We start from the raw sequence: 26,015 nt of genomic DNA on the forward strand, positions 1-26,015 counted from the left end.
ACGTCCTCTTCTGAATCTGACCTGAACTTGATGGCAGTGCCCTCTCGGTGTACTTCTGCAGCCATTGTCAGACGACGTGACATCAATGTTATCATCCTATAGTTGGAGCATTCTTTTGGGTCACCTTTCTTTGCAGTGGGTCCAGTCTGTGTACTGAGCAAATAATTCAAGAAGCTAAACAATACCAAGAAGAATGTGGCATCAGGATTGGAGGAAGGCTCATGAACAACCTAACATTGCTTGCCGAAAGTGAGGAGGACTGGAAGCGCGTGGTGATGGAATCAAAGACTACAGCCTTCAGGATGGATTACACCTCAAGAGAAAGAAGGCCAAACAATAAGTAAGTGAAGAAGACAAGAATCTTCACAGCCGGGCCAGTAATCAACATCATAAATGGAGACAAGATCGAAGTCGTCGGGAGACTCAATTTCTTTGGCTCCACAGTCAGTGCCCTGGAAGCAGCAGTCAAGATATCGAATGACTTGTCGCACTGGACAAATCTGCAAACGACATCTTTTGAGTTTTGAAAACTAAGGATGTTGCTGTGAGGACTCAGGGGTACCCGAGTCCAGCCATGGTATTTTCATGTGCTTCAGATGCATGAGAAAGCTGCACCATGATTAGGAGGACCAAAAGTGAATCGATGCCTTTGAATTACGATGTTGGTGATGAATAGTGAACCTACCATGGACTGCCAGAAGAACAAACAAATTCATCTTAGAAGAAGCGTAGTCAGAATGTTCCTTAGAAGCATCTGTGGTGGAGACTTTGCCTCATCTTCTTTGGACATGTTACCAGTTGGGACCTGTCCCTGGACAGGCACATCATGATCATGCTTTGAAGAGGGTCAGCAGAAATGAGGAAGACCATCAACAAAGTCGATTGACAGAGTGACTGCCCAGTGAGCTGGAACTCAGGGCCGACTGGGAGCACGGCACGGGACTGGACTGTGTGTCCTGGTTCTGTTGTGCACTGGCATTGTAACGAGTTGGGACTGACCACAGGACCTCACATCATCATCAACAGCATATGTGTTTGTGTGTATACACATTTTACTTTTTTAAAGATCATTGTATTGGGGGCTCTGACAGCTCTTATAACAACCCATACATTTGTTGTACCCAGCACATTTGTACCGATGTTGCCATCATCCTTTTCTAAACATTTACATTCTATTTGAGCCTTTGGTATCAGCTCCCTTTTTTACACGCCCCTTTCCCCACTTCTACCCTCGTGACCCCTTGATAAATTAGAAACTATTATTATTTTCATATCTTACACTACTACCTCTCTTCCCCCAAGGTTTCTTTCCCACTCCTCTCCCTACCTTCACCCTACCCTCCTGGTATTGCTACTCCCATTTATGTACCTGAGGGATTTGTCTGACTTGGATTCTGTGTGCTGTGAGCTCTTATCTGTACCTGGTGTGTACACGCTGTAAATTGCACAGTAGTTCCCACTAAGCAAGAGGAAGGCCCTTGATGAGCTGGATTGGCTGCACCCGGGGCTCAGACACAAGGATTGTGAGGCTGGTACAGGACTGGGCAGTGCTTTGGTTACGACGAGTTAGAACCGACCTGACAGCACCTAATAACAACACACATGCCTACATGCTTACATGCTTTGGTGAACTTGGGAGGCATACTCCAGGGACATACCATGATTGCAGTGGTCAGATTTTGTGTATTTGAGCTGGTGGGAGCCTGGTAGGAGAACGTTCCATACGGCAGGGGAGTAGAACAGGGGTTCATTTAGAGCAAGCTCTGCTCCTGGCTTGTCAGGGAGAGTGTGGCAAAACAAAGCGAAGAAGCAGACACAGGGCACTTGGGAGGAGCCCTTTGCTTTCTCCTTCCAGGTTGTATTATGCAGACGTCCCCAGTGCCTGTGTGGGGATGCGCCCCGGCTATTCCAGGCTTTGTGACATGAACCCTGCTGACTCCCGGGTCCGTTTCAAAAGCACAAGATACAAATCTGAAGACAAACCAACAATAACAACCACCCTGAGCTTTAAAAGGGAAATCTTCATCCCTGTACAAACGTCTCTCCTCATTTCCTACAGGAAAAATCTTAATACCAGTGTGGTACTCCCAGGCGTGATGAGGCACACGGAGTCGTGTGCACTGTGCATGTCCCTTGCCCATTGCCCACGTGTTGATGTGCATTTGCTGCCGCACTTAATGGAGCTGAGCCCTGGGGGTCAGCAGGCCCTCGTGTCCTACCAGAATGGCGAACCTTCCAGGAGAAGGTCAGGTTGCGAAGGCACTGACCTCGCCTCCCTGAAGTACAGTGCTGGCCCCTGAGCAGCCTCTTTCCCTCTGGTTTGGGCGGCCATGCGCTGGGATTCTCAGGGAATGTGTTAGTCTGCGTAGCCCAGAGACACTCGTGTATTGGAAAGAGCTTTATATAAAGAGTAAATGTACATTAAGAGAACAGCCAGCCCAGTCCAGATCAAGTCCATAAGTCCGATATTAGCCCATATGTCCAATACCAATCTAAAGTCTTCTTCAGACTCATGCAACACATGCAACGACAGTGAATGCAGGAAGATCACAGGTCAGTGGGTTGGAAGTCTTGTGGATCCAGTGGTGGTGGAAGCATCTCAGAACTGGCAGGGGTCTCATTGTGGTTCCTTTAGCTCCTGGCCTCTAGTATAGCTCCATTGTCTTGTCCACAGGAATGTCTCGCAGGGAGTAAGTGTCCCGCCTCCAATGAGCTATTTATCTCCTTAGCTCCTCCAAAGGAGGTTCTCAAGCTGTGACCTGACTGACAGGCTAAACTCCACCCCTTCACTCTTAAGTCTCCAGTTAACAACATCATATGTAACCACCCAGGGAAGTTGGGTCAACTGAACAAGGTGTGGACAGAGTTGATTGCCAGGGCCTATGAGGGGACTGCTGTCTGGCAGGTGCTGGGCAGGCTCAAAAATCCAGCACCATGGATGCCCCCCATACACACTGTGCCAACATGCGGCCCTTTGATCTGAAGGCTACACGGACTGCTGAGCGCTGGTGCCGACTGACAGACTGACGGTCTCATCCTTACATAGCCGCCTGCCTCTCCTCACTCACTGCTGCCGCTCTGCCTCCCCAGGCTGAGGTAGCATTTCTAAGAAAGAGATTGTGTTTGTGTACTTTTGTCTCCCATGTTTTCAGAATTTCCCTGTATTTAATAAAAGCTGTCTCCCAAGCTAGTCAGGGTACAGGGTAGCAATGATGAAACATACAACTTTCCTCTAGTTCTTTAATGCTTCCTCCCCTACCTCCCCACCATCATGATCCCAATTCTTCCTTACAAATCCGGCTAGACCAGAGGATGTACACTGGTACAGATAGGAACTAGAAACAGGGAATCCAGGACAGATAAACCCCTCAGAACCAGTGGTGAAAGTAGCCATACCAGGAGGGGAAGGGGAAGCTGGGGTAGAAAGGAGGAACCGATCACAGTGATCTACATATAAACCCTCCTCCCTAGGGGATGGACAACAGAAAAGTGGGTGAAGAGAGACATCAGACAGTATAAGACATGACAAAATAATTATAATTTATAAATTATCAAGGGTTCATAAGGGAGAGGGGGCGGGAGGGGGGGAAAGATGGAGCTGATAACAAGGGCTGAAGTAGAAAGAAAATGTTTTGCAAATGATGATGGCAACAAATGTACAAATGTGCTTGACACAATGGATATAGGAGTTGTACCAACTCCCAATAAAATAATTTAAAAAAATCAACGCTGTCTCATTGGCCACCTCACCTCCAATTTGCTGTCCTCCTGGAAAGGCGGTTAAGTTGCAGGCATAGCCCTCTGACAGGAGTATGAGGTTTATGGATCCCAAGGCTGAGGCTTTAAAGGCCAGCTAGTTTAGCTTGTTCCACAGATGGCCTCTCTAATCCGCCGTCAGGTATCTGACAGAGCTCGCGCACCTGACGAACTGGATCAGGCAGCTTGGTGCTTGGTCCCCTCTGCAGCCAATCAGCTGAGACACAATGCCAGACATTTCCGGCTGCTGATCTCGCAGAGGGGAACAGTTATTGTACGCCAGGGGCTTCAAAACATTTATGGAAAAAATGAAATTGAAATTTCAAGGATAGAACTTTCTCACAGACTTTTTGAAGCCCCCTTGTACTATGTACCCAAATAAAAAAGGAAGACAAGCTCAATAAAGACAAACTAAGTCCATGCCAACTCAGAATGACCCTGCAGGACAAGGTAGCGCTGCCCCAGTAGGTTTCCGAAACCGTAACTCTTTACAGAGTAGAAAGCCCCAACTTTCTCCCACAGAGTGGCTGGGGGTTTCGGACTGCTGACCTTGTGGATCATATATATTATGTAAGGCAGGGGAAAATTTAACCCGGTGGCCACAATGAAATGGGAAGACTCTATCCATTAAAAATTAGCTGTGGGACTCTGTAAACATATCAAAGCTATCGAGTTGTGGATTTCAAGGGGTGAATTTGATGGGAGGTAAACGACTGATCAATAAAACGGTTTTGCAAGGCGTCTGTGGAAATTAAAATGCATTACCCTGCAGAGAGGTGATACTGAAGGAGTCGGAATAGATTAACTCCCCTCAGGAAGGGAACCAAGGCCAGAACCTTGGGGAACACTTGTGTTTGGTGGAAGGGAGACACACCTGGAAATATCAGAGGTGTGGTCACAGATGAGAAAGCGGGCCGAGAGGCCGACCATTCCGGAGAGAATGCATGTTCAGTAGTGCCAAGTACAGAAAGAGAGTGGGTGGGGACTGAGGAAAGGCTGACAAATTTAGCAATTGTGACCTTTGTGAAAAGCGTCTCCATGCAATGGAGGTGCCTACGAGTGAGTTGGGAAAGATAGAAAGGGCCTAAAAATAGGATCAAGTGGACAAAGTTGTGTCGCTGTTACTGCTCCCTCTTTGGAAACCTTCCGAGGGGGCGGAAGGAGGCAGACAGGAGCATGCAGAAATAGCGGCCGGGAGGGCTTAGGTTCCATTCTGGCTCTTACTGTGGTGAGAGGTTGCTGTTGGTGTACCTTGCTAGATGTCCACTCTCTGGCTTTTCCCAGCATTGGAGGGTGGGCGGGGTAATCTGTTCCCCTCCCCCGGACAGAGCACGCCAGGCCCAGCTCCCTTTCTCATTGAAGAACACAGGTTGTACCTTCTGGTGAGACCGACGTTATGCTCTCTTGTGGCCCTTGATTAGAGAACAGCACCCCTCACACGGGACCCCAGCCTCGCTCTAAGCTCTCAGTGAACTCTCGCCCAAGACGCGGGCTCAAAGCCAGGCTCTCCAGTCTCAGCCCGGCTGTGACCCACAGGCTGCCCTCATCTCCTGCCCACCCACAGACAGAGAGGGTGCCGGTGCCACTGGATCTCGGCAAAAGATTCCAGAGTAATTTCTTTCCCGAACTCCACCCTCCTCAGTCTCTGCCCCTACTTCTTGTTTGTTTTTTTATAATGCAAAAATTCACAAGGCTACTTTTATTATACCTAGCCTCCTAAAAATCCTACAGAATACTCTAGAGTATATCATTCTTCCCCTTTAGGTGAGTAATTGCATCTTAATGTGATTCCTACCTCCCTATTATCTTTTTCTTAATTGCCTGGTGACATTCTATTTCCCCATATCCTTTGGAAGGAAAATGTTAGCAGAAAATCAAACGCATTTTTCACACTTGTTTTGTACAAAAATGTATTCCCCATGCCCTTCGGTCATTACAGGTTTGTGTTCGATGTATTTCTAATACACTGAGTAACTTGAAGGGTTAAAATACCCAGCACTGTCGCATATGGCAGTGAGCAGAATCGCAGATGTGGATGATACCACGTAATTAGTATTCTTTTATGTAAATGAAGGCTGTCAGCATGTTACCATAGTGTCTACTTTCTCTCAAGCTGGAATTTATGCCACTTGGTCTCACCAAGACCAGGCAGGATGATTCCACGGCCCTTAGTTAAGAACTGAGAAGAAATCAATGAGAGGGAGGGAGAGAGAGAGAGACATCTTCTCCCTCTGTCACCCAGATTTTAATTTGTGGTAATACCATTAGGCCTTTACGGTCTAAGAAATTCTGTTTGAAAAAAATTGAAATAACCCAACTAAAAGACCACTCCTGTTTTCAAGCTATGGATTTTTGAAAGGTGATTATAATCTTCAGTCATCCCTCATGTGGAGCCTTAAGAAAGTGATACTACAGTTTTTAAAACGTGATACTAAATCGAGACAGTCCTCACTAGAGAAGACAAGAGCTGAAAAGATAGTGTCTTTGTAAACTTTCATGTGGAGTGAAATCAGAGAATAGTTTTAAATATCAATCATGGGTTTTAGCTCGTTCATTGAAATTTTAAAAATAGAACTGGTGATTAACAAACAGACGCTTCTAGGCTGTCAGGTGTCCTTTCCCAGGTGCAGTCCTCCCGGGCAGCCCAGCCAACGTTTATTGAGCACTGCTCATCTACTTAGGGCGCGGAGCTCCTGAGAAGACGCTCGCTTTCTCCCAGTCACACTCCAAGTCTGTCTATTTAGTACACTGGGACCCTGGCCGGCCCCACTGGGTGATGTATGTGTGGCCTGGAAAGATACCGTGGCCTCTGGGACTCTGAAGGAAAGGCTGTCCCAGACTGAAAAATATCCAAGAGAATGCCTCTTCCTGCCAGCAGGGGGTGGGCCTCTCTGGGAACTGAGGTGGCCCCTTGGCCTGAGAGCTGGGTAAATCCATTGTCTTCCTGGTGGGGAAAGCATGTGGGGAGGGTTCTCCAGAGCCTCTGTTCTGTGTGTTGGTTAGGGTGGCTCCCTCCTTTTGTGCCACGATTGGGCGATTTCCAGAGCACACTCAGATGTTTCTCCTCTAGAGAAGGGGGCCTGCCTGGCTTTCAACTGGTGGAGTGAGGTGCGAAGTAGCCCTGTGTTTTCCTGAATGGGTTTACTGTGCCATCTGGCAGGCTAGCGAGTTGCCACGGCAGATTCGTAATGGGAAAAGAGCTGTGCAGGGCAGGATGTGCGTGATCAGCAGATTTATAGATCAGAAAATGAAATCGGAAGACCGAAATTTCCAGAGTGCCCTTTCCATTTGACAGCTCTAAGTGGGGAGGGTGTGGGGTGGTTCTTTAAGGTTTTTCTATTTTAGCTTTCCGTTGCTCCAGCAGATAGATATAGAGATATATGATTCCCCCCCCCCCCAGCCCTGCAGTTGATTTCATAGGCATCTGTGCTCTGGGTAGTATATTGCTGCTTTCTGATGCACAGAAATACTCTCTCTCGGGAAGATCCATTTCATAAGATCAGCTCTCAGGAGCAGTTAAATCCCTCCAGACGCATCAATGCTCCCATTGGCTAAAATGAGGATTGGCCAGACATCCGGTTTTGAGCTACATAGAGGCTCATTGGGTTTGATTTCATGACTGTTGACTGTTTTTTGAAGGAACGCAGAGTGACCCAAAGAGCATGTGTCCTGGTATGTTGATATCTGTGCTGCCTAATACCACAGCCAGTCACCACATGTGCCCATTTCAATGAATTAAAATTAGCAGCTCCGTCTCACTGGCCACATGGAAAGTATCTGACAGCTATGTGTTGGTCGGTCTCCCATTTTGGACAGTGTCAAGAGTATACATGCATCCTCAGTATAGACATTCCTGTTGACTAGTGAGATAGTCAGGGTTTATTGTGCTAACCTGGCCGATACACACATATGGGATTAACTGAAGAGCAAAGAGATAAATGGCTCAGTGAGCCTCGCCTTTGAGTTTTCAGGTCTCTTGCTCTTTGATGGTTGGACCAGCGTGCAGCTGGTAAGGCTCATCTCCTGCAAGACATCCCCGAGGAGAAGCCACATGGACCTACCCTGATGCCGCCCTGGGTGCTGGAGCAGCCTTGTGGAGACCCCTGCCAGTGCCGAGTTGCTTACATGCTCATTGATTCGGCTTTCCTCTTGCAGTCTGCGTAGTTGTGTGTGTTTTATGAGATTGAGGAGGACTTTGTAGATTAGTGTCAGACTTCTGGGCTAAGGTTGGACTTACGCGCTTGGACAGCATTGGGTTGGGATGGATGCTTTCTTAATGTACACTTACCCTTTATATAAAACTCTCTCATACATAAGAGTTTCTGTGGATTTATTTCCCTCGTTTACCCAGACGAGCACAGCTAGTGTTGATCTGAATAGACAGACAAGTGTGAGGAAGAAGCTGCCTTTGATTTCTGAGAGGTGTCATAGTGAAGTGTCCCTGAGGATTTAAGGTGAAAAAGACTCACCTGTGACACTGGCTTACAGCGCAGATGCCAGACTCACCCAGGCTCTAAGATGTTCACTATACCAGGAAATCTAAACCTGTCACAAGGACCCTAGGGGATTCAGGTGCTGGTGTGTGTGTGGTCCAGGGGCTTTGTGTTGGAAAATACAACAGACATTGGTGAGAAACTTAGGAATTGCCTGTCTCTTGACTCTCTTTCCCCTTCATCCCTGGCTTTTGTCTGTGGCCCTGTTATTGGCTCTGAGCATGACCGGTACCACTGTGGACTTCGGCCATCAGCTGTTGCTGCTCACTCACGGCGACTCCCAGTGTGCAGAGTAAAATTGCTCCATAGGGATCGCAAGGGGCGACCTTTTGAAAGCGGTTGGCAGGCTCGTCTGCCAAGGTGCCTCTCGGTGGGTTCAGCTGCCAGCCTTATGGCTGCTGGGTAAGAAGCATTTAGTCATTTGTGCCACCCAGGGCGTAATTCCGGCCCACTGCCAAGGAGCAGATTCCTTCCCGCAGGACCGAGCTACCCCGTGTGGGGTTTGTGAGAGGATAATCCTTTATGGATGCAGATAAACCCCACCTTTCTCCCACAGAGCAGCTAGGAAGGGTGAGCCTCAGCACCGGACACTCAACCCACGGTGTCACCAGGGGGTGATAAGTAGACAAAAGAAATGTCGTGTTTGATGTGGCTGTATCCTAAGAAAAGTAGACAGCAATGGTATTTGGGCCGCATTCTTGGTCGTGTGGGAGGATCACTGTGACCGAGCGCCCACAGGCCCGGGATTCGAAGGCCAGAAGACAGGAAGATAGCAGTGACCTCCTCTGTGAAAGAAGTGATCTTTAGTTAGGAAATGGCTCACCACATGCAGAAAAAGGACCCGGGACTTCGCAATAAGCCCCTAACTGAGGAAATCAGAAAAGCGTGGGTGTGGCTAGACCACATTGCTTCCTTTTGGAAGGTTTGAGGATGCCTTACCCAGGAACGTGGTCCTTGCCAGCTGGAGTGGGCAGTCACAGGAAGGAGGACCTTGGGTTTGGCCCCACGGTGTAGATACTTGTGGGTCACAAAGACTAGGCCCAAAAGGGCATCGGGAAAAACCAACTAAAGGAACTACTCAGGACGTTTCCTGCTGAGCCCTAGTCATGGGGCTGGATTTGTTCACCTAAGTGGGAAGAAATGTGGAGGAGACAGGAAGGGGAACTTCGGCATTCTTTGTAGCAGGAAGTTTACCTTCAGGAAACTTGAAATCTTGGAATGTACTTTAAAAAAACCTACTAGAGTTCCAAAGGATACAGAAGGTATCTTTTAAAAGAGTTGTCCAACTTTCTACTGTGGAAGAAATTACCCCGAGTTTCTCTGATAAATCTTACCGAGGAAGCAATGTTGGGAAGAAGGAGGGAAATGGCTCAGGATTTTCTCACCGCTGTAGAAAGAGCCTAACATATCAGCTGGGCAAGTTGCTGCTTTCTTCTTTCATGTTGGTAGTTTGGTAAAATACTGCCCTTCCAGGGCCCACACTTCACCGCCTGCCCTAAGAGTCCGAGGTTTCTTACTTGCCCAGCCTTCCCGTAAGCAGTGGGAAGTGTCCTCTTCGAAAGGACACAGGTGAGATGTTATTTAGAGGGAGGCTCACGGACGGCTCCTTACCCTGCCAACACCAGTGAGACTCTGAACAGAAGAGGGCATCTCTCCTTCTCGACCTCCTGTAAGGTCTCTCTCGGGGCTAGAGTTACACCTCGGTCCTTGGCTCCGCACGAGAAAGAATTCACGCCAAAGCCGGGCTCGTGATCCAAGTGAATTTAATGAGTTAAAAGAAGCTTCAGGTTTTATGCGACACCTATAGGATTCCTTTCCACCACGCAGCCTGGCAGAGACTGCTCGGGGTCACGCAAAGATCTCTCTCCCACGTTTTCCTCCGAAAAAGCCCTGCCTCAAGTTCTCCCATTCCCTCCCCAGTCCAGTTGTTTCTCTCTTCTCTCCCCCAGCTCCTGCCTTTTTAAGGATTCCCGGGGGAGGCGTGGTGAACCACCCCAGGTTAATCCCGTTGACTGAATTGCAATCACCTGATCCAGGTGGGCTGCTCCAGGTTTAACACCCATCCGTGCCCACCGGCGGGAAAACCTAGGCGTTTGGTCTATGCTTGGCTCTCCTGGGCATGCGTCAATGGATATCCCATCCCTGCCTATCTGCCTAACACTCCTATTGTGATCTTTGCTTTGAAGTAACATTGAAACCGACCCAAGTTGGGCCCTTCCCAGTTCCTCCCTCCCTCCCTCTGCCCCTCTCTCAACAGGCCCAGGAGCTTGATGGTAGGAGCTCACTGGGTAAAGAGCTTGCTCTTCCAGGGCAGCGGGGCCCCAGGTTTTCACCCCAGGCCATCTGTGGAGTGCTTTGTGCTTTCCCAGGGAAGACCAATCAGCTCTGGCGTAGAGAAGAGCCTGTATTCCAGAAAGAGAATGGGCATAGGAAATGGACAGCCTCCAACTGGTGTGAGGGACAGGCCCCACGTATGTGTCACAATCCCTCCTTGTGTAAGAATGTGACTGATTTTTATACCCCGTTACTGATAGCGGATTCGCTGCTTTTGTTTTTAGCCTCCTTTCCAAAGAAGACATTTTGAATAGAAAGCCAATGCAACCTGCGTGGAGAAGGCCGGTGGCATTGACGGACTGCGTGCTGACAGCTGTCTCTGTTCTTGTCTGTGGCCCTGTCCTGCCAGGTTGAAGCAGCGGAGCCGCCTCTGAGACATGGATAGATGCAGACATGTAGGGCGGTTGCGGCTGGCCCAGGACCACTCCATCCTGAATCCCCAGAAGTGGTGCTGCCTGCACTGCTCCACCACTGAGTCGGTGTGGGCGTGCCTGAAGTGCTCCCACGTGGCCTGCGGCCGCTACATGGAGGACCACGCTCTGAAACACTTCGAAGAGACGGGGCACCCGCTCGCCATGGAAGTCCGGGACCTCTACGTGTTCTGCTACCTGTGCCAGGACTACGTGCTCAACGATAACCCGGAGGGGGACCTGAAGCTGCTGAGAAGCGCCCTCCTGGCGGTGCGCGGCCAGAAGCAAGGCCCGCTGGTGAGGCGGGGCCGCACGCTGCGCTCCATGGCGTCGGCAGAGGACCTGGCCCAGCTGCAGCGCACTCCTCAGGGACAGCCGCAGATGCTGACGGCGCTGTGGTACCGGCGCCAACGCCTGCTGGCCAAGACGCTGCGGCTGTGGTTTGAGAAGAGCTCGCGCGGCCGGGCGCAGCTGGAGCAGCGGCGGCAGGAGGCGTTGCTGGAGCGCAAGAAGGAGGCGGCGCGGCAGCGGCGGCGCGAGGTCAAGCGGCGGCTGCTGGAGGAGCTGGCCAGCGCCCCTCCGCGCAAGAGCGCACGGCTGCTGCTGCACGCGCCCCGGGACGCGGCCCGGGCGCAGGCCCCTGCCGAGGGGCGCGCCGCCACCCTCCCTACCTCAAGGAAAACGCCCGGGGCCAAACTCAAGCCGCACCGCAAGCGCGCCGTGGCGCCCGGCGTCACGGGCCTGCGCAACCTGGGCAACACCTGCTACATGAACTCCATCCTCCAGGTCCTCAGCCACCTGCGGAAGTTCCGAGAATGCTTTCTGAACTTGGACCCTTCCAAAACCCAGCGACTGTTCCCCAAAGCGACCAACGGGAAGGCTCCGCTCTCGGGCAGGCCAGCGAGCAGCTCGGCCCCAGAGGTGCAGGCCAGGAGCCCCAGGGCTGAGGCCTGGGACCGGGAGGCCCTCTACTTGAATGGAGGGGCCTCCATCAGCAGGAGCCTAGAACTCATCCAGAACAAGGAGCCGAGCTCAAAGCACATGTCCCTCTGTCGAGAGCTGCACACCCTCTTCCGAGTCATGTGGTCTGGGAAGTGGGCCCTGGTGTCGCCCTTCGCCATGCTTCACTCCGTGTGGAGCCTGATCCCCGCCTTCAGGGGCTACGACCAGCAGGACGCCCAGGAGTTCCTCTGTGAGCTGCTGCACAAGGTGCAGCAGGAGCTGGAGGCCGAGGGCACCGCGCACCGCATCCTCAACCCCTTCTCCCAGAGGAAGCTCACCAAGCAGGTCTTAAAGGTGGTGAACACCATATTCCACGGGCAGCTACTGAGTCAGGTAGGTGGGGGTCCCTGGCTCTCCAACACACCTGGGGCTGGGGCAGGGGCGCGAGAGGTTGGGGTGAACCAGAAATACCCATCCCCTGGCTGAGGCCACCTGGACTCCCGGCCACCCCGCAGGACAGAGTAGAGCTGCCCCAGAATGTTTCCCAGGCTGGCATCTTTACTGGAGCAGGCACCCACTACTTTGGCAGAGGGGCTAGTGGGTTGGAACTGCTGGCCTTTCGGTCAGCAACCAAGCGATTCACCACCGCATGGCCAGGAGGCCTCAGAATAACTGGGACAGCTGATAGGTGTGCCGTTTGCATAGCTGAAGGTGGCCGTGGGCCTCCTCGTTGCACTGTGCACCGACCGGGCAATGGCATTGTGGTGACCTTGCTCCCTGGCTTTCCGTCCAGATTGTCAGGTTTCAGTTGTCAGGTTACATTGTTTTCAGTGGGTGCCTTTACCCTTTAAAAAGGTTACAACCACCTGCCTCTGGTTGGCTTGTCAGCCTTTGAGCAGAGTTTGGAGTGTGACTGTGGCCCCGCTGCGGGGTAGTGTGATGGGGTTGCCTTTACTCCTTCCGTCCAAGGGCTTCCCAGACATTTTGTACACTCAAGGAAGGGAGATGGCGGGAAGGATGCCAGGGCTTGAGCAAGCAAACCTCCTTCCTGGTGCCCATGCCCCCGCCTTTCCTAGATCTTTGGCCATGCAGGGACTAAGCAGGGATCATAGAGAAGGACCTGTAAGACTGCAGAGAACTTTCATAGCAGACTACGGCGGCTTGGTCAGAGCCTCCATCCTATACTGAGGTTTTGTGTCTGGGTTTTAAAGGGTTGGCATGGGAAGAGGGATTTCCTTCCAGGTGTGGGATATAGCATGGGAAGTGAGGACGTCACTTCAGCTCGCTCTCCATCTGTAAAGGTGCATCTGGGAAAGTTATAGTGGGCAAGCCCCAAACAAACAACCCACTCCACTGCTGCTGTCAAGTCCATTCCAACCAGAGGCCCTCCCCAGGGCCCCCAGGCTGTAACTCTTGATGGGGGCTTGCAGGCTGATCTTGTGGTTAGCATCTGACAGTGCCACTGGGCGGGGTTCCCACAGATGTGAAAAGATTACAAAGATGATACACATGTTGCACTAAAAACGGATAAAGATATCCAGGCTGTGCAGACTGGGCACTGCTGGGAGAAGCTTTCACTGCACACCGCTTGGGGCCTCTATAGCCTTGGGCGGGGCAGGGTAGAGGAGCTGCAAGAAGGAAGGGCAAAAAGCCAGTTCAGGTGGGCTGCACGAGGTCAGGACAGGAGTGTGGAGGGGTGGAGGTGGGGCGGGAAGGGGGCAGAGAGCAGACCTTCACCTGCAAATACTCCCTCAGCCATCTCTGCAAGACTTCCACCCTCACCTACAGTCTAGCTCGCTGCAGCTGAGAATGGTGGAGCCTGCTGTGGGAGGGGAGAAATAGGAAGTTATTCATCTCTGTGAATGCATCTCTGTGAGCTGTGGCTTCCCAACTCCCGCCAACAGCAGACAGTGGAGAAGGCATGCCAGAGGCAGTGTGGTCTTACTCTTTTCATTAAAGTTAGAGTTATTACTTTAATGTTGCAGTTAATTTCCTTTTTAATCAATACGTCTAGTTTTGCTCGGGTTATGTGTCTTGAATAAGTGGAGCAAACATGGGTGGGAAGCATGGGAGCTGCCTCACCTGTAAATACATCTTTTCATTCTAGGTCACATGCATAGCATGCGACTACAAATCCAATACCATCGAGCCCTTCTGGGATCTGTCCCTGGAATTCCCGGAACGCTACCACTGCGTAGACAAGGGGCTTGTCCCTTTGAATCAGACAGAGTGCCTGCTCACTGAGATGCTGGCCAAGTTCACAGAGACAGAGGCCCTGGAGGGGAGAATCTACGCTTGTGACCAGTGTAACAGTGAGTGTCATGGAGGGCGGGTGGGGTGCTGCTGGAATATGCCTTTGCCCCTGTATGCAAAATAACGAGGGTCTTTTTCACTCCTGCTACTGAAGACAAGCAGAAATAGGAGGTGTTATGTATTTAAGCAAACAAAGACTCCTAGGGGGTGGACCTTGGACCCCTCCTGATTGGCATGTGTCGTGAAGTACTGGGGAGGTCTTAGACAACGTGGTTCCTGAATGGGACTCCGAGGGCCTCACTCTCCAGCGTTCTGGGGCTGCAGGGGCCTGCGGAAATGAGGAAAGACGGGGTCTGACAGTCCCGATTTAATCTAAATTCTGGTGGCATCGCCATCCATTTGAAGCCTATGGTAGCAGAATGCTTTTGTGCTGAATTGATGGATGTTAAAGTCTGTCCAATGGGAGGCTCAAAACTGGTTTTATAGTGAGACCAAGAAAGCAAGTCTGAAATACAAGGCTCAGTGGCAACTTAAGCTCGTTCAAGGTCATATGAGAGAGCCCCAAGGCAGCATTTCCTGCTGGGGCTTTCATTTTAAAGCAAACACTTTCCATAAAGCAGTGTGGCCATCTTAGGTCCGTCTGGCCACGTGGAGTGCCCCTGCAGGGCCAGCATGGGCAGCCACTGCAGGGCAAACACCTGGAAGCTTGTGATTGCTCTTTATAGGCTACAAAGTACAAAATATAATGGCTGGTGCAGGGACTAGAAAGTAGGTTGCATCCTTCGGATGGTTTGAACTACAAACCATCGTCTGGATAGTTGGGAGACAACAGCAACATGGTATCACTCTAATGTCCTTTGAGTGCTTTTTCAAAGTAGTAAATTGTGGGCGCCAGCTCTGCTCTTTGAAGAATCAGGACACAAAGCAAATGTCATGCATGCTTGGATACCATGTGGCGGCTTCAGAACAAAACGTGAAATGCTGTCCTTGGGTAACAGTAGACCAGGGCTGTCCTGGCAAGGGCAGGCGGTGGATGCAACGTTCGGGTTAGTGCAGAGTCTGGTTTTAAAATGGTGGCTCCGGAAGCTTTTCATTTAGAGGAGGCAAAGGGGCACTCAGAGCTTTAACCCCAGCAACCTCAGCTAGAACAGATTAGGCAAGAAATACATTTATTTATTGCTTAAAAAAAAAAAAAAAGATTGTGCCCCTGGTGGGCAGATGTGCTGGTTTTTCAGGATTTCTCTAGGCACTGGCAACTACGGGGCGGGAAAGCCCGTGAGCCATTGATTTATTGTGTGTGAAGTTTCAGAACCTTTCTGCTCTCAGTGCAGCCGGCTTCATCCAATGGCGACCGAGCTGATCAATCTCCATTGAATCAAGTTCTTTTTTCTTTGTGGATTTCCTTTAAGAAAACAAAGCCAGATCCGGTAGTCTTCACTGCAGCTCACATGCTCCCTCTGCTGGGGGTGGCAGGCACTGCCGGGGCTCCTCGCGCAGCGCTGCAATCATTTTCAAAAATCTGCTAGTGAATAGAAGTGTCAGAGAAGGCCAGGGCCCTCTGACATGCTCTGCCTGTCCCTGCCCCCCTGCACCTCGTGTCGCCAGCCCTGGAAAAGGCGTCCCCGTTCTGCTGCGTCTTCTGTGGGCAGCAAGCTCCTCTTCCTATTGTCACAGAAACGTGGCTGTGATACGCCCTCTGGCTGTGATCTGCTGCTTTTCATGAGCGCAACACCTACGACTTGGAATCAGCACCAAGCCCCTCAGCCGGGGACCTTGATCTTGGCACTCAGAGCCCGCTGTGTGTCTCCGGCCCCCCAGTCAGGGAGGGGAGCAGGAGAGCTCCCTTGCTGCCACGGGATGTTAGACACGGGATTGGAGCACAAGCACTGGCCCTCCTTCAGTGAGCTGACTGCCTTGCTCTGCACGTCCGGCTTTTAGCCAGGAAACTTTTTTTTTCTTTCAGTTTTAACATACATGTAGGTAGAACTAGCAGTTTCTTTTGTAAATAATGTGCCACAAACAGGTCATATGGGGCTGGTGGGGGAAGGGTTGGTGGAGGGAGTGGGACTATTTAAATACTTTGTTTTCTGTTCATCTTGAGACCTAGTATCTTCTTAGGCCTGATCTATATGTGTTACGCACATCTTATTGGTGAAGAAACTGCAGTTCAGAGGTTTAAGTAACTTGCCCAGTAGCATACAAATATATGATGGGAAATTAAAAAGCTCATTAAGTTACATTATGGTGTTATCACAATCTAAGTTACAAGCCCATCTATAAAGATCGAAACCCTCTACTCCTACTTGCACGACACCCATGCCTTCCATTAGATGTGGTGTCTCACAACCAAAGCCTTGCTCTCAGGAGCGCATCACTGGGAACCTGGGCCAGGGCTGGAAGCGGGTGATGGCCAAGATTAGAAAGTGGGTATGGAGATGAGACCTAGTTGCTTGCCCCCCACCCCCAATAACAGTAACTTATGGTGAGATACGGTGTTATTTTTCTGGTATATAAAAGAAGCTGGAAGGCCACGCAGAGCCTGGCATAGTGGCGGCATGGCCACCAGGGACCCGGGCTCCCTCCTCGTCCTACTTCACTGCTCTGGGCGTGGCTCCCAGCATTCTCAGACAGTGAGAAGGACACACACACACACACACACACACACACAGCACTCCCGGGCAGCTGTGATGAGTGCGCCACACCGTCATTCTTGTCACTGCACTAGCCAGCCCTGCTCGGTCACTCTGCGAGTCACTCCTGCCGATGGGTGCCGCGCTGCCCCAGACTGAGCGGGGTGGTGAGGAGCAAGCTGATGGCGTGGCAGGGTTGTCTCTCCCACAGCGAGCAAAGGAGTCGCCTGACCATCTATATCTTATACTCTCTCAAACCATCTAGGCAAACGACGAAAATCCAATCCCAAACCCCTGGTTCTGAGTGAAGCTAGAAAGCAGTTAATGATCTACAGACTACCTCAGGTCCTCCGGCTGCACCTTAAAAGATTCAGGTGAGCATGTGTGGGGAGTCCACGAGGCTGAGCTGAGGGAACGGCAGCTTCCAAGGTTTCAGCGAGGACACGTCTCTTCTTTGGTATTGGGAGAAGCCTGTTCCCGAGACACTGTGCTGCCTTTCCATGGGGAGTATGTGCCTCTGCCAGTGGGCGGGGGGAGCCAGCATAACTGGGCAGCTGTGCCCACAACTCTTCCCAACTGGCCAGCCTGCACGGGCATTCTGTGCAGGGAGGTTTGCTAGCCTGACTGGGGCTCAAAGGCTACGAGGAGCCATGAACAGAGCAGGCAGTGCACGATAAGCCAAGTGCCACCTAACTTGCTGGTTTAGCTTCCGTGTATTGTGGAAGAGTCACGGGTGGACTCTGGGGAACGCCAAAGCAGGAAGGTTCTATTTTCTCAGCTGCCTGTGCCGCCTACCTCTCCCTGTGATCACGTTATATCCCTGTCCTAGGTGGTCTGGCCGTAATCACCGAGAGAAGATTGGGGTCCATGTCGTCTTTGACCAGGTATTAACCATGGAACCTTACTGCTGCAGGGACATGCTCTCCTCTCTTGACAAGGAGGCCTTTGCCTATGATCTCTCCGCAGTGGTCATGCATCACGGGAAAGGGTTTGGCTCAGGACACTACACAGCCTATTGCTACAACACAGAGGGAGGTGCGTGCGCTCGACTCTGTGGGGCGGGGGACCCAGCAAAGGGTTGGTTTGTCCACATCCCACTGCCTGCTTTTATTTCAGCCCCACTGTCATCCACGGGGGAAATGACAGACATTGCACCCCGGGGGAAGACTTAGATACAGATCCCGAGAGATCACATTCTAAGCACCTGAGCTGTCAAGAGCCTCGCACGTGGCACTTGCTCAGTCTCTCTGGGTTGTTAATGCTACTCTCCGTTCTTGGAAACAACACCCCCACCCCCACCCCCCAAAAGAACAAAAACCTCACTGCCATGGAGTCACTTTCAACTCATAGTAACCCTGTAGGACAGGAGACCTGCCCCTTTGGGTTTCCAAGACAATAACTTTATGGGAGCAGCCAGCCTCTTCTTTCTCCTGTGGGGCGGCTGGTGGTTTTGAATGGCCAACCTTGAGGTTAGCTGTCCAATGCCTACCCCTACTGTGTCACCAGGGCTCCAAATCTTTATTGAAGTAGACAGCCTAATTTTTCTTCTATGGAATGGCTGGTGGATTTGAACTGTAGAACTTGTGGTTAGCAGCCCAGCGTCTAGCCTGCAGTATCACCAGGTTAAAGTTTATTTAACCTTATGGAGCTATTGTAGAAATCTTACTGGCCTACTCCCATAGCTGAGGTCAGTGACTGAGCATTTGCTATGCCCTGGGCACCATGGGAGGTGTGGCGTGACAAGGACACCCCCCTACCCCACCCAAGCAGCTTCCAGAGGAGGGTGCCCCAGCTTTGGCCCTGAGGCAGGTGGGCTGTAGGTGCATGCTCTGTACTGTACACACCTGTATGCCCTCAGTCCGCAGGGCAGCTGGAGCCTGTGAACAAGTCATTTCCTGTTCCCTTTAAATTCCCACCCTCCCTCCTCTGTGTCTGGTTCCCTCTGCCCATCGTTGCCCAGCTTACTCTCCAGGCTCTTTGTAGAAGGCCCCCACGGGCAGTGAGGGAGCCTGAGTAGAATGACTGTAAGCAGCGTGGGTGTGGGGTGAGCGGGAAGGGGGTGTGAGTCCGGTGGAGACGCCACCTGGGCTCCTGCTGGTTCCTTTCACCTGCCTCACCCCGGGCCCAGACCCCGAGGGCTGCCCGTCTTCAGAACTCCTCTGCCCCTTGGGTCGTCACGTGTCTCTCTCTTTGGCCCCTAGGTTTCTGGGTGCACTGCAACGACTCCAAGCTGAACGTGTGCGGGGTCGAGGAGGTGTGCAACACCCAGGCTTACATCCTCTTCTACACGCAGAGGGCCGTGCAGGGCGACCCAAGGGTCTCGGCAACCCGCCTGCAAGCTCAGGTGCAGCCCGGCGACAGTGGGGAGGGCCTGCCACGGACATTCCCCTGAGCAGGAGCCAGGGCCCCGCACTGGCTGGCTGGTAAACTACTGGTGCTCACACAGCTTCTCTCCCGGAGGAAGCGAGGCGGACTGCGGGGACAGAGCACCAGGTGGGGTCCCTGCACACGACCTCTCAGAAAACCCCTAGTCACCTCCTTTTGAATGGATTTGGAGATTCCCTCTTCCATAAAACAAATCAAAAGGAGTAACTTCTATGAAGATCCAGAATATCGAGGGGCCTGGGTAGAGGAAGGGGGCGTCCAGAAGCTGGTTTTCCCTCAGTGGTGTGGCTGGCCTGCTCCCAGGGGCCTTCTGGCTGCTCAGTAGGGGCGGCCCTGGTCTGCAGCGTGCGTTGTGTAGCACTGGGCCACTAGGGGGCCGTGAAGTCTAAGGAAGTCACCCGCCAGGGTGGAAAACACAGATGCTTCCTTCCCTCGTGGGTAAGAAGAGGGAGATGCGTGGAGTGCTCCCCATGCAAGGTGGGAGGAGGGTCTTGAGGGTCAGACCTTGCCTGGCTGCGCCTGCCACCTCGTCATTCCGTACCTCTAACTGCTTGGAAGGCCCTTCCTTCGGCGGAAGGGCCGTTCCGTGTCATCTGGTGCAGGCTGGGCAAAGGGCAGTCCTGGTACTTGGTGCAGGCTAGGCCAAGGGCCCGGTGTGGTTTACATCGAGTCAGGGAGGGTGGGCACTGGTCAGCTGGCAGTCCGGCTGGGGGGCCTGCAGTGACTTTGCTACATCTGGAGTTAGTTCTAACTATGCTCAACACCAGACTTGGGAGCTTTTGTTTGTCCAGGGGTAGCTTTAAGCCACCCCTGCGTGCCCAAAGTTTACTGCTGACAGCCGGGACCACTTTTCTCCAAAACCGATTTCCCCACCACCCACCCATTCAGATCAAAACCTAGGGCAAAGCAAGAGCGCGGCGCCCCCGCTCCAGTGCTCCTAAAGGCCACCTGGTTTTCAGTCGGCGCTGCTTGTACGCGGGATGAAGCTGCTACTCTGGAAGCCCTCTCCCACCAGGCATCTTCACGACCCTTTGCATAGGTGGCGGGCGGACGAGAGCAGGGGTGGGGGCTGTTGCTGGGCCCCCAGTTGTCCTCCTCTGAGTGTCCTGAGCACACGTGGGCTCAGGCAGAAGTTCAGCTGGCACTGGAAGGGAGGTGGGGAAGCAGGGCCACAAGGATGAAGACTGGCGGTCTTTAGTGAAGCTGAAGGGCCCCTCCCCGGAGCAGAGTGGCCGTGGCTCTCAACCTCTTTTGAGATAAACTCTCCTGTAGGACCGGCCACCCCGGCAGAGCCAGAGGAGAGCAGACATCAGGCTCAACCTGATAGAGGAAGGGCAGCGACTATGTTTTAAATTAAACTTGCTTTATCCAGCACTGTGAGGTCTCTGTGATATTTAGCTTTTGTTTGGAAGCGATAGCGTATGGCATTTTTTATGCTGTTTGGTTTAGATTGTCTCCTGCAGGCCTCTGTGCACAAGCTTTGCCCAGGCTTACTCTGGCCTGGACACTGTTTTAAAGTGTCACAGTGCCCATGCCACCAGAGGCTTTGTAGCCAAGCTGCCCAATCTAGTGCCACAGGGGGAGTGACTGTGGTGGGCAGTGACCTTCTGCGGTGGCAGACACGACTGCTAACGTAAAAGCTAAGGGAGATATAAACCGTGCCTCATCTTTCATCGAATTCTATATTTATTATTCTTAGAAAAAAAGGACTTACAGTCTGGAGAACTAATAGAGCATCTACTTCCTCCCTCAGGCTGATCCAGGGGGGAGTTATTAATAAACATTTAATGGAAAATAAAAAGATCTTCAAATTTAATTTTTAAAAATAGTTTTATACCAAATGTTATAAGGATTATTAAGCAGATTAAGGACTGTGTCAAACAAGTGCTTAACTGAGCTAAGTACCCATGTAGCTAGTTACTAAAGGCGTTCCAAAAGTTGCCATAGAAACCAGTAGTGGAGTCTCCACTCCAGCCCACACTGCTGTGGGCCCTGAGCAGCCAGGCCCCGAGGCGGGGCAGCGCACGAGGTTCCTGAAGCAGTCCTCTTTGCCCAGCCCGCGGCTGTCCTTTGCCTCGCACCTATTGACATCTTGGAGGTAGATGAGTTTCTCAGTTGCATCTTCACGTTAGTTCGAAACATTCTAAAGAGAAAATCAGATCCAGGTGGAGGTTGGCCTGATGCTGCCCGGTTAGGTCCAGTCTCTCCGCACGGGGCCCAAGGGGCCCGCTTCTCCCCGCTGCCCGTTGTCACTGGCTGCCATTGTTTATTCCACCGGGGCCTCAGAAATCCACATTTACCTCAATATGGGTGGCTCTTGTCCTGGGGGCTCCTTTTGAGAGGAGCATCCATACTGTTTAAGAAACATTGAGAAGGAACGCCCTGGGAATGGAAATGCGTATCGTGGTGGGCAGAGCTCTTGCCAGCTTTGGCCCAGCCCCTCCCAGCTGAGGGCAGCCAGTCCCACACTGCAAGGATTTCCACGTCTCTGAAAACATCATGAATAAAACTGGGAACTGTAGAAATGTTAATGTGTCCTATGGACTCAATAGCAGAGCTTATTTTTTGTTTCTCACAGCCAGGCTGCTCGCATCAATGATTGTATGGACTCCCTGCTCTGGCTGTGCTTGCCCTCTGTCCCGAGTGCCAGGGAAGAACTGCCCAGTTGGGGGTGGCCCCCGAGGCCAACATCGACTGAGAATTGGGCAGGATGGGGGCAGGAATGGGGAGTGAGGGAGGCTGGCGGGGAAGGAAGTGAGGTTTTGTCTGTCTTACCGATAATGCTTTGTGAACTAATTTTTTTTACAATTCTGACAATTTGGTGCCTTGTACCCAATTATGGTTTGCATGGAACTGAAAAGATTAAGGGAAAGGGTCCTGTCACGTCAAGTGGCAGATAGGTCTGTGTCGTGCTCAAAGGCATTGGCTAGCACTGCTTTCAAAAAGCATCTCATCTCTCTGCCGTGTGAGTGCAAATTCTCCTACCAGCAAGCTCTGAAACTCACTGTAATGTCCAAATCTCTGTATTTGTGAAGTTCTGATGACTGCTTCTCAAGCAGCCAACGCACCTGCCCTTTCATACCACACCCTGCTTATGTTCCAGGCATCCGCTTGGGCCTTTTTAAGTCAGGCTGGGAGAGCCACCCTGCCCAGGCACACCTCCGCCCTGTTAGGATTCTGGGGGAGATGGTGTGGCACCGAGGGAGAGCACAAATGTTCAAAAAGGGCCTTTTAGTTTGGATCTAAAGCCAGGTACCTTATTATAGTCAATGTCCAACAAAAACCAACCCCTCTCCAATAGGTACTTCCATTCACTTTCGCACAAAATTTCAAGCAGTGTAAAAACAATCCCTTGTGTGAACCTTATGACTGAAAGGCAAACCAGTTCACTGTGTAGCAGACTGAAGGGAGCCTGCAGACACGGTTGCTCCCTGAAGGGAAGAGGGGAGGAACCTTCTCACCTGCAGGCCTGCTTCTCACCTGGCAGGCTTCTCTTTCCTTACTCCAGAGACCTCACCAAAGGCTGTTGAAAAGCTCACCACTAGAAGCACACTTGAGAATCGGGTCCCTCAGCCTCCAACCTGCCTAATGAGATGAGGTTTTCCCCTCTCGGGCACCACCTCCCCTGTCCATGGAGTTTTTGCATCGGGGAAGGATGCAGCAGCTCCCTGGTGGTTCAGGGTCTTAAATTCAGCACTCACGCTGAAAGCGCCTTGTGAAAATGGCTGGGAGTTTCACGTTCTATCTTCCATGGCTAAACTAGCCATGTGCTTGCTTTTGGGCTTGAACCCCTGTGTCCTTACTGGTTCAGCCCCACACAGTTCCAGATCCCCGGTGGCTACAGCATCGGGGCGAGCCGACCCCTCTGGATGCTCTGCAGACTTCTGAAAACCCCGGAGCCAGCCTCAGCGGCTGCCGAGTGCTACAGGCTAACTAGTCAGGGCAGAACGAAATGGCGCTGTGAAAATGGTTTCCCTGGGTGAGAATGCTGTACGTTGGCGGTGGTGAATGGCAGCACTTTCACTCATTTACAGAATGGCGATTCATCAAGCTTTTTGAAAGCGGCAGGTTTGGTACCTGTATTTGCTAACTTCGCAGCACTTTTTAAGTTTGAAATTCTATCAGCTTAAGTGAAACTCTCTTTACCCCTTGGGTTTAAAACCTAACCAGCAGCAGACATTATTACTGAACACGAAAACACGCCATCTTCATGTGAAATTTGAATGAATCATCTTCTCTTGCTGGATTCTGGCTTCCAACTTGGGAGTTTTTCCTATCCAAAAGAATAGTCCAAGATGATTAGCTCCAACAGCAGATCTTATGGATGTAAATTTCCTCTCGATCCAGAGCTGGAGGTGCTGGCACTCTCAGTATTGGTCTGGCGCGGGTCTGGGGGCCTCGGCACCCTCTCTGTGGCTTCCAGGGTTTAGTTACCATCTGGCAGGGGGGCATGACTTGCTCTCCTGCAAGTGATCCTCCTCCTTCAGGGCAGAAACAGTTGGCAGAAACCTGTCGTCCAGTGTAGACTCTGTAGATTAGAAGGTTAAGCCACCCACCTGAATTCACATAAGCCCGTAGCCCTCTAGCCTATCAGAATTTGACTAACAAGATGACGTCGCTTTACAGCACGCACGCACTTAAGAGGGTCATCCTTCAACACCTTCCTTCATGAGATTCAAGCTGGCAGGGTCCAAAAAAGGACGGGGCTGTACTATTTAGCTTTAGGGACCAGAATGCTAAAGACACCATCGTCACCTGTACGAAGACAATTGCCAGGCTGCTGCGGTGCGTTGATACCAACTCCCTTTCCCAATCCACTTCTTTTAATCACATTCCCACTCCCATGGGAGCCTTGGCACATGAACACAGGGGTTCTACTTTTCGAAAAAGCCACGGGGAATGTTATAGAGCCAAGCACACACTCGGATGTATACCGGAGGGCGGAGACGCTGGCACGTTGAACCAAGCCAGTTCCTTACACATTCCATTCCCAAAGAACCTAGAGGCCATTGACAGTGCACCAACCTCAGGTTTATGGTCAGCAAACACCTCTTTCCTTGTCCAGCAGAAGTCACTTTCATGTCCATTGCCCAGGCAGACACCTGGCCTCCACTGCACAGCACTGCCCTCCTCCTGCTCCCAAATCCCACTGGACTGCAGAAACCCTGCCTCCTTGGTGCCTGGACAACCCACCTGATGCACAAAAATGCTATGCAACACCAAACGGCTTCTTCCCCAGGACTGCTCAAAACGGGAATTCCTCAATGTTGCATCTTATGCTAATGCCAGTGTCTGGTGCTTAGTTTCCTTGTCCTTTTAATTTTACAAAGCAGCGAGCCACCCACCTCCATTGCAATCCATGTTTGGGGCTTGTTCCTGTCTCTTCTGAGTGTGATATATGAATCATGTTTTTATGATTTTTGTAAATCTGGACTTTTTACACCTTGTTTTTGTAAGCAGAAATTTCTTATTAAAAGAATAAAATGGTGCTGGCTGTGTGTGTATCCATTCTTTATTTCAAGTATTTATGAAATGCCACTAGGCCTTTCCCCAGAATGCGAGTCCAGACGGCCCTCCAGACACTTGGAAGAGGCTATGCACACAAGTTTACATAACGGCGAGCAACCCTTTAGCTCCTGCCTGACCGGAGAACACAGCTCGGAGTGGAGGCAAAGGAAGTGACACCAGGCAGGGGAGGGTGGGTGCATATCCAAATCAAACTTCAGTTGCCCTTGAGGCGAATCTTGTGGCAGCACAGAAATGGAGGCTGTGTGGAGAAGGTTCAAGTACAGCACAAGGGTCCCAAGTGTCTGCAAGGAGATGACAGGGGGAGGCATTAACTTAATGCTGGAGGGAAATAGGTAAGAGCCAAGCCAACCCAAAGCAACCTCTGGAGACACAATTAGGAATAATCAAAGAACTGACATCACGTCTTCCCTGTGCTTAATAAAAGTGGCCTAAATCCATGACTGATTCTCCTGGCCTCCAGGACCACTGAGATCCACGGACAATGGTTGAATGCTTACCCAGGGGGCTACACCCCTGGCTGGGGTGCCATTAGATCAATGTCGCTCAAGTTCCTGGCCAGCCAAACGCCTGCTGCAAAAAGTCCCAAGTTGAGGATCAAGTTCCTGAAAAAGAGCATGTATTCCATTAACCCTGCGGCCACTGTACCACGGGTCTTTGAGCTGCAAGCATTCTGTAGGAAAAGCCTTTCCACACGGCTCGAGAAGAAAACCAGCTTCCCGAAGCAAATGCGCTGCTGTCGAACTGGGGTGTGTGTGCGCCACTATGGGCACCAAACAGAACTGGCGGGGGCGGGGTGGCGCCATGGTCGTCACAGGGTAGTCTGCCCAAGACCCACATGAGTATTTCGTTTCTGTGCCCACCCACGTTGTCCAGAGCCGGAAAAGCCGTTTACGTTTTGCCTTCTGGCCCCCTTGTCAAGGTGAGTCTCTAGCTGCGGGCCCACGACAGGAAAGATCCCTTCTGTCGCACCGAAACGTGCCTCGTCAGGGCCCTCACCAGAGCACAGCCAGAGCCACCGCGGGAAGCCACGGGCGCCAGGCTGGGCCGAGAAGGAAGCTGACGGCCAGGGCGCCACACACGCCGCCGCCCTCCCACGCCCCGCCCCGTTACCTCCGGAAATCATTCCTGTCGGTGGCGAAGCGGTAGACGCCCCGAAGCCAATCGCCCACGTTGTCGGGGATCTCGGGCGCCTCGTTTGCAGATCCCGCAGCGCTCGCGCCGACGCCGGTGGAAGCCATGGCAGCACCTTCGCGTTCCGCAGCGGGCTCTCGCGACGCACGGCG

The 26,015-nt window shown here is 51.7% G+C and overlaps 2 protein-coding genes across 3 annotated transcripts in view; one reads left to right on the forward strand and one right to left on the reverse strand.

Moving 5' to 3' along the window:
• USP49 (ubiquitin specific peptidase 49) overlaps positions 1-24,673 on the forward strand; it is a 66,708-nt gene extending 42,035 nt beyond the window's left edge. Inside the window, exons 2-6 of one of the 2 annotated variants that reach the window (XM_075555123.1) lie at positions 10,933-12,328; positions 14,043-14,247; positions 17,084-17,192; positions 17,648-17,853; positions 19,020-24,673. In XM_075555123.1, the coding sequence (XP_075411238.1) occupies positions 10,961-12,328; positions 14,043-14,247; positions 17,084-17,192; positions 17,648-17,853; positions 19,020-19,210 (2,079 nt within the window). In that variant the 5' untranslated portion in view covers positions 10,933-10,960 and the 3' untranslated portion in view covers positions 19,211-24,673. The remainder of the gene's footprint in view (positions 1-10,932; positions 12,329-14,042; positions 14,248-17,083; positions 17,193-17,647; positions 17,854-19,019) is intronic. The other variant, XM_075555122.1, reaches the window with a different exon arrangement.
• Positions 24,674-24,697: 24 nt separating this feature from the next.
• On the reverse strand, positions 24,698-26,012 carry TOMM6 (translocase of outer mitochondrial membrane 6). Its single transcript, XM_075555124.1, has 3 exons — positions 25,843-26,012; positions 25,230-25,334; positions 24,698-25,013 (listed from the first exon to the last, which is right to left on the reverse strand). Exons 1-2 carry the CDS (start codon positions 25,968-25,970, stop codon positions 25,238-25,240), a joined length of 225 nt encoding a protein of 74 aa, XP_075411239.1. The 5' UTR covers positions 25,971-26,012; the 3' UTR covers positions 24,698-25,013; positions 25,230-25,237.
• Positions 26,013-26,015: the final 3 nt, after the last annotated feature.

The sequence above is a fragment of the Tenrec ecaudatus genome, chromosome 7 (assembly GCF_050624435.1).
Source record: "Tenrec ecaudatus isolate mTenEca1 chromosome 7, mTenEca1.hap1, whole genome shotgun sequence".
In the NCBI taxonomy this organism is placed as follows: domain Eukaryota; kingdom Metazoa; phylum Chordata; class Mammalia; order Afrosoricida; family Tenrecidae; genus Tenrec; species Tenrec ecaudatus.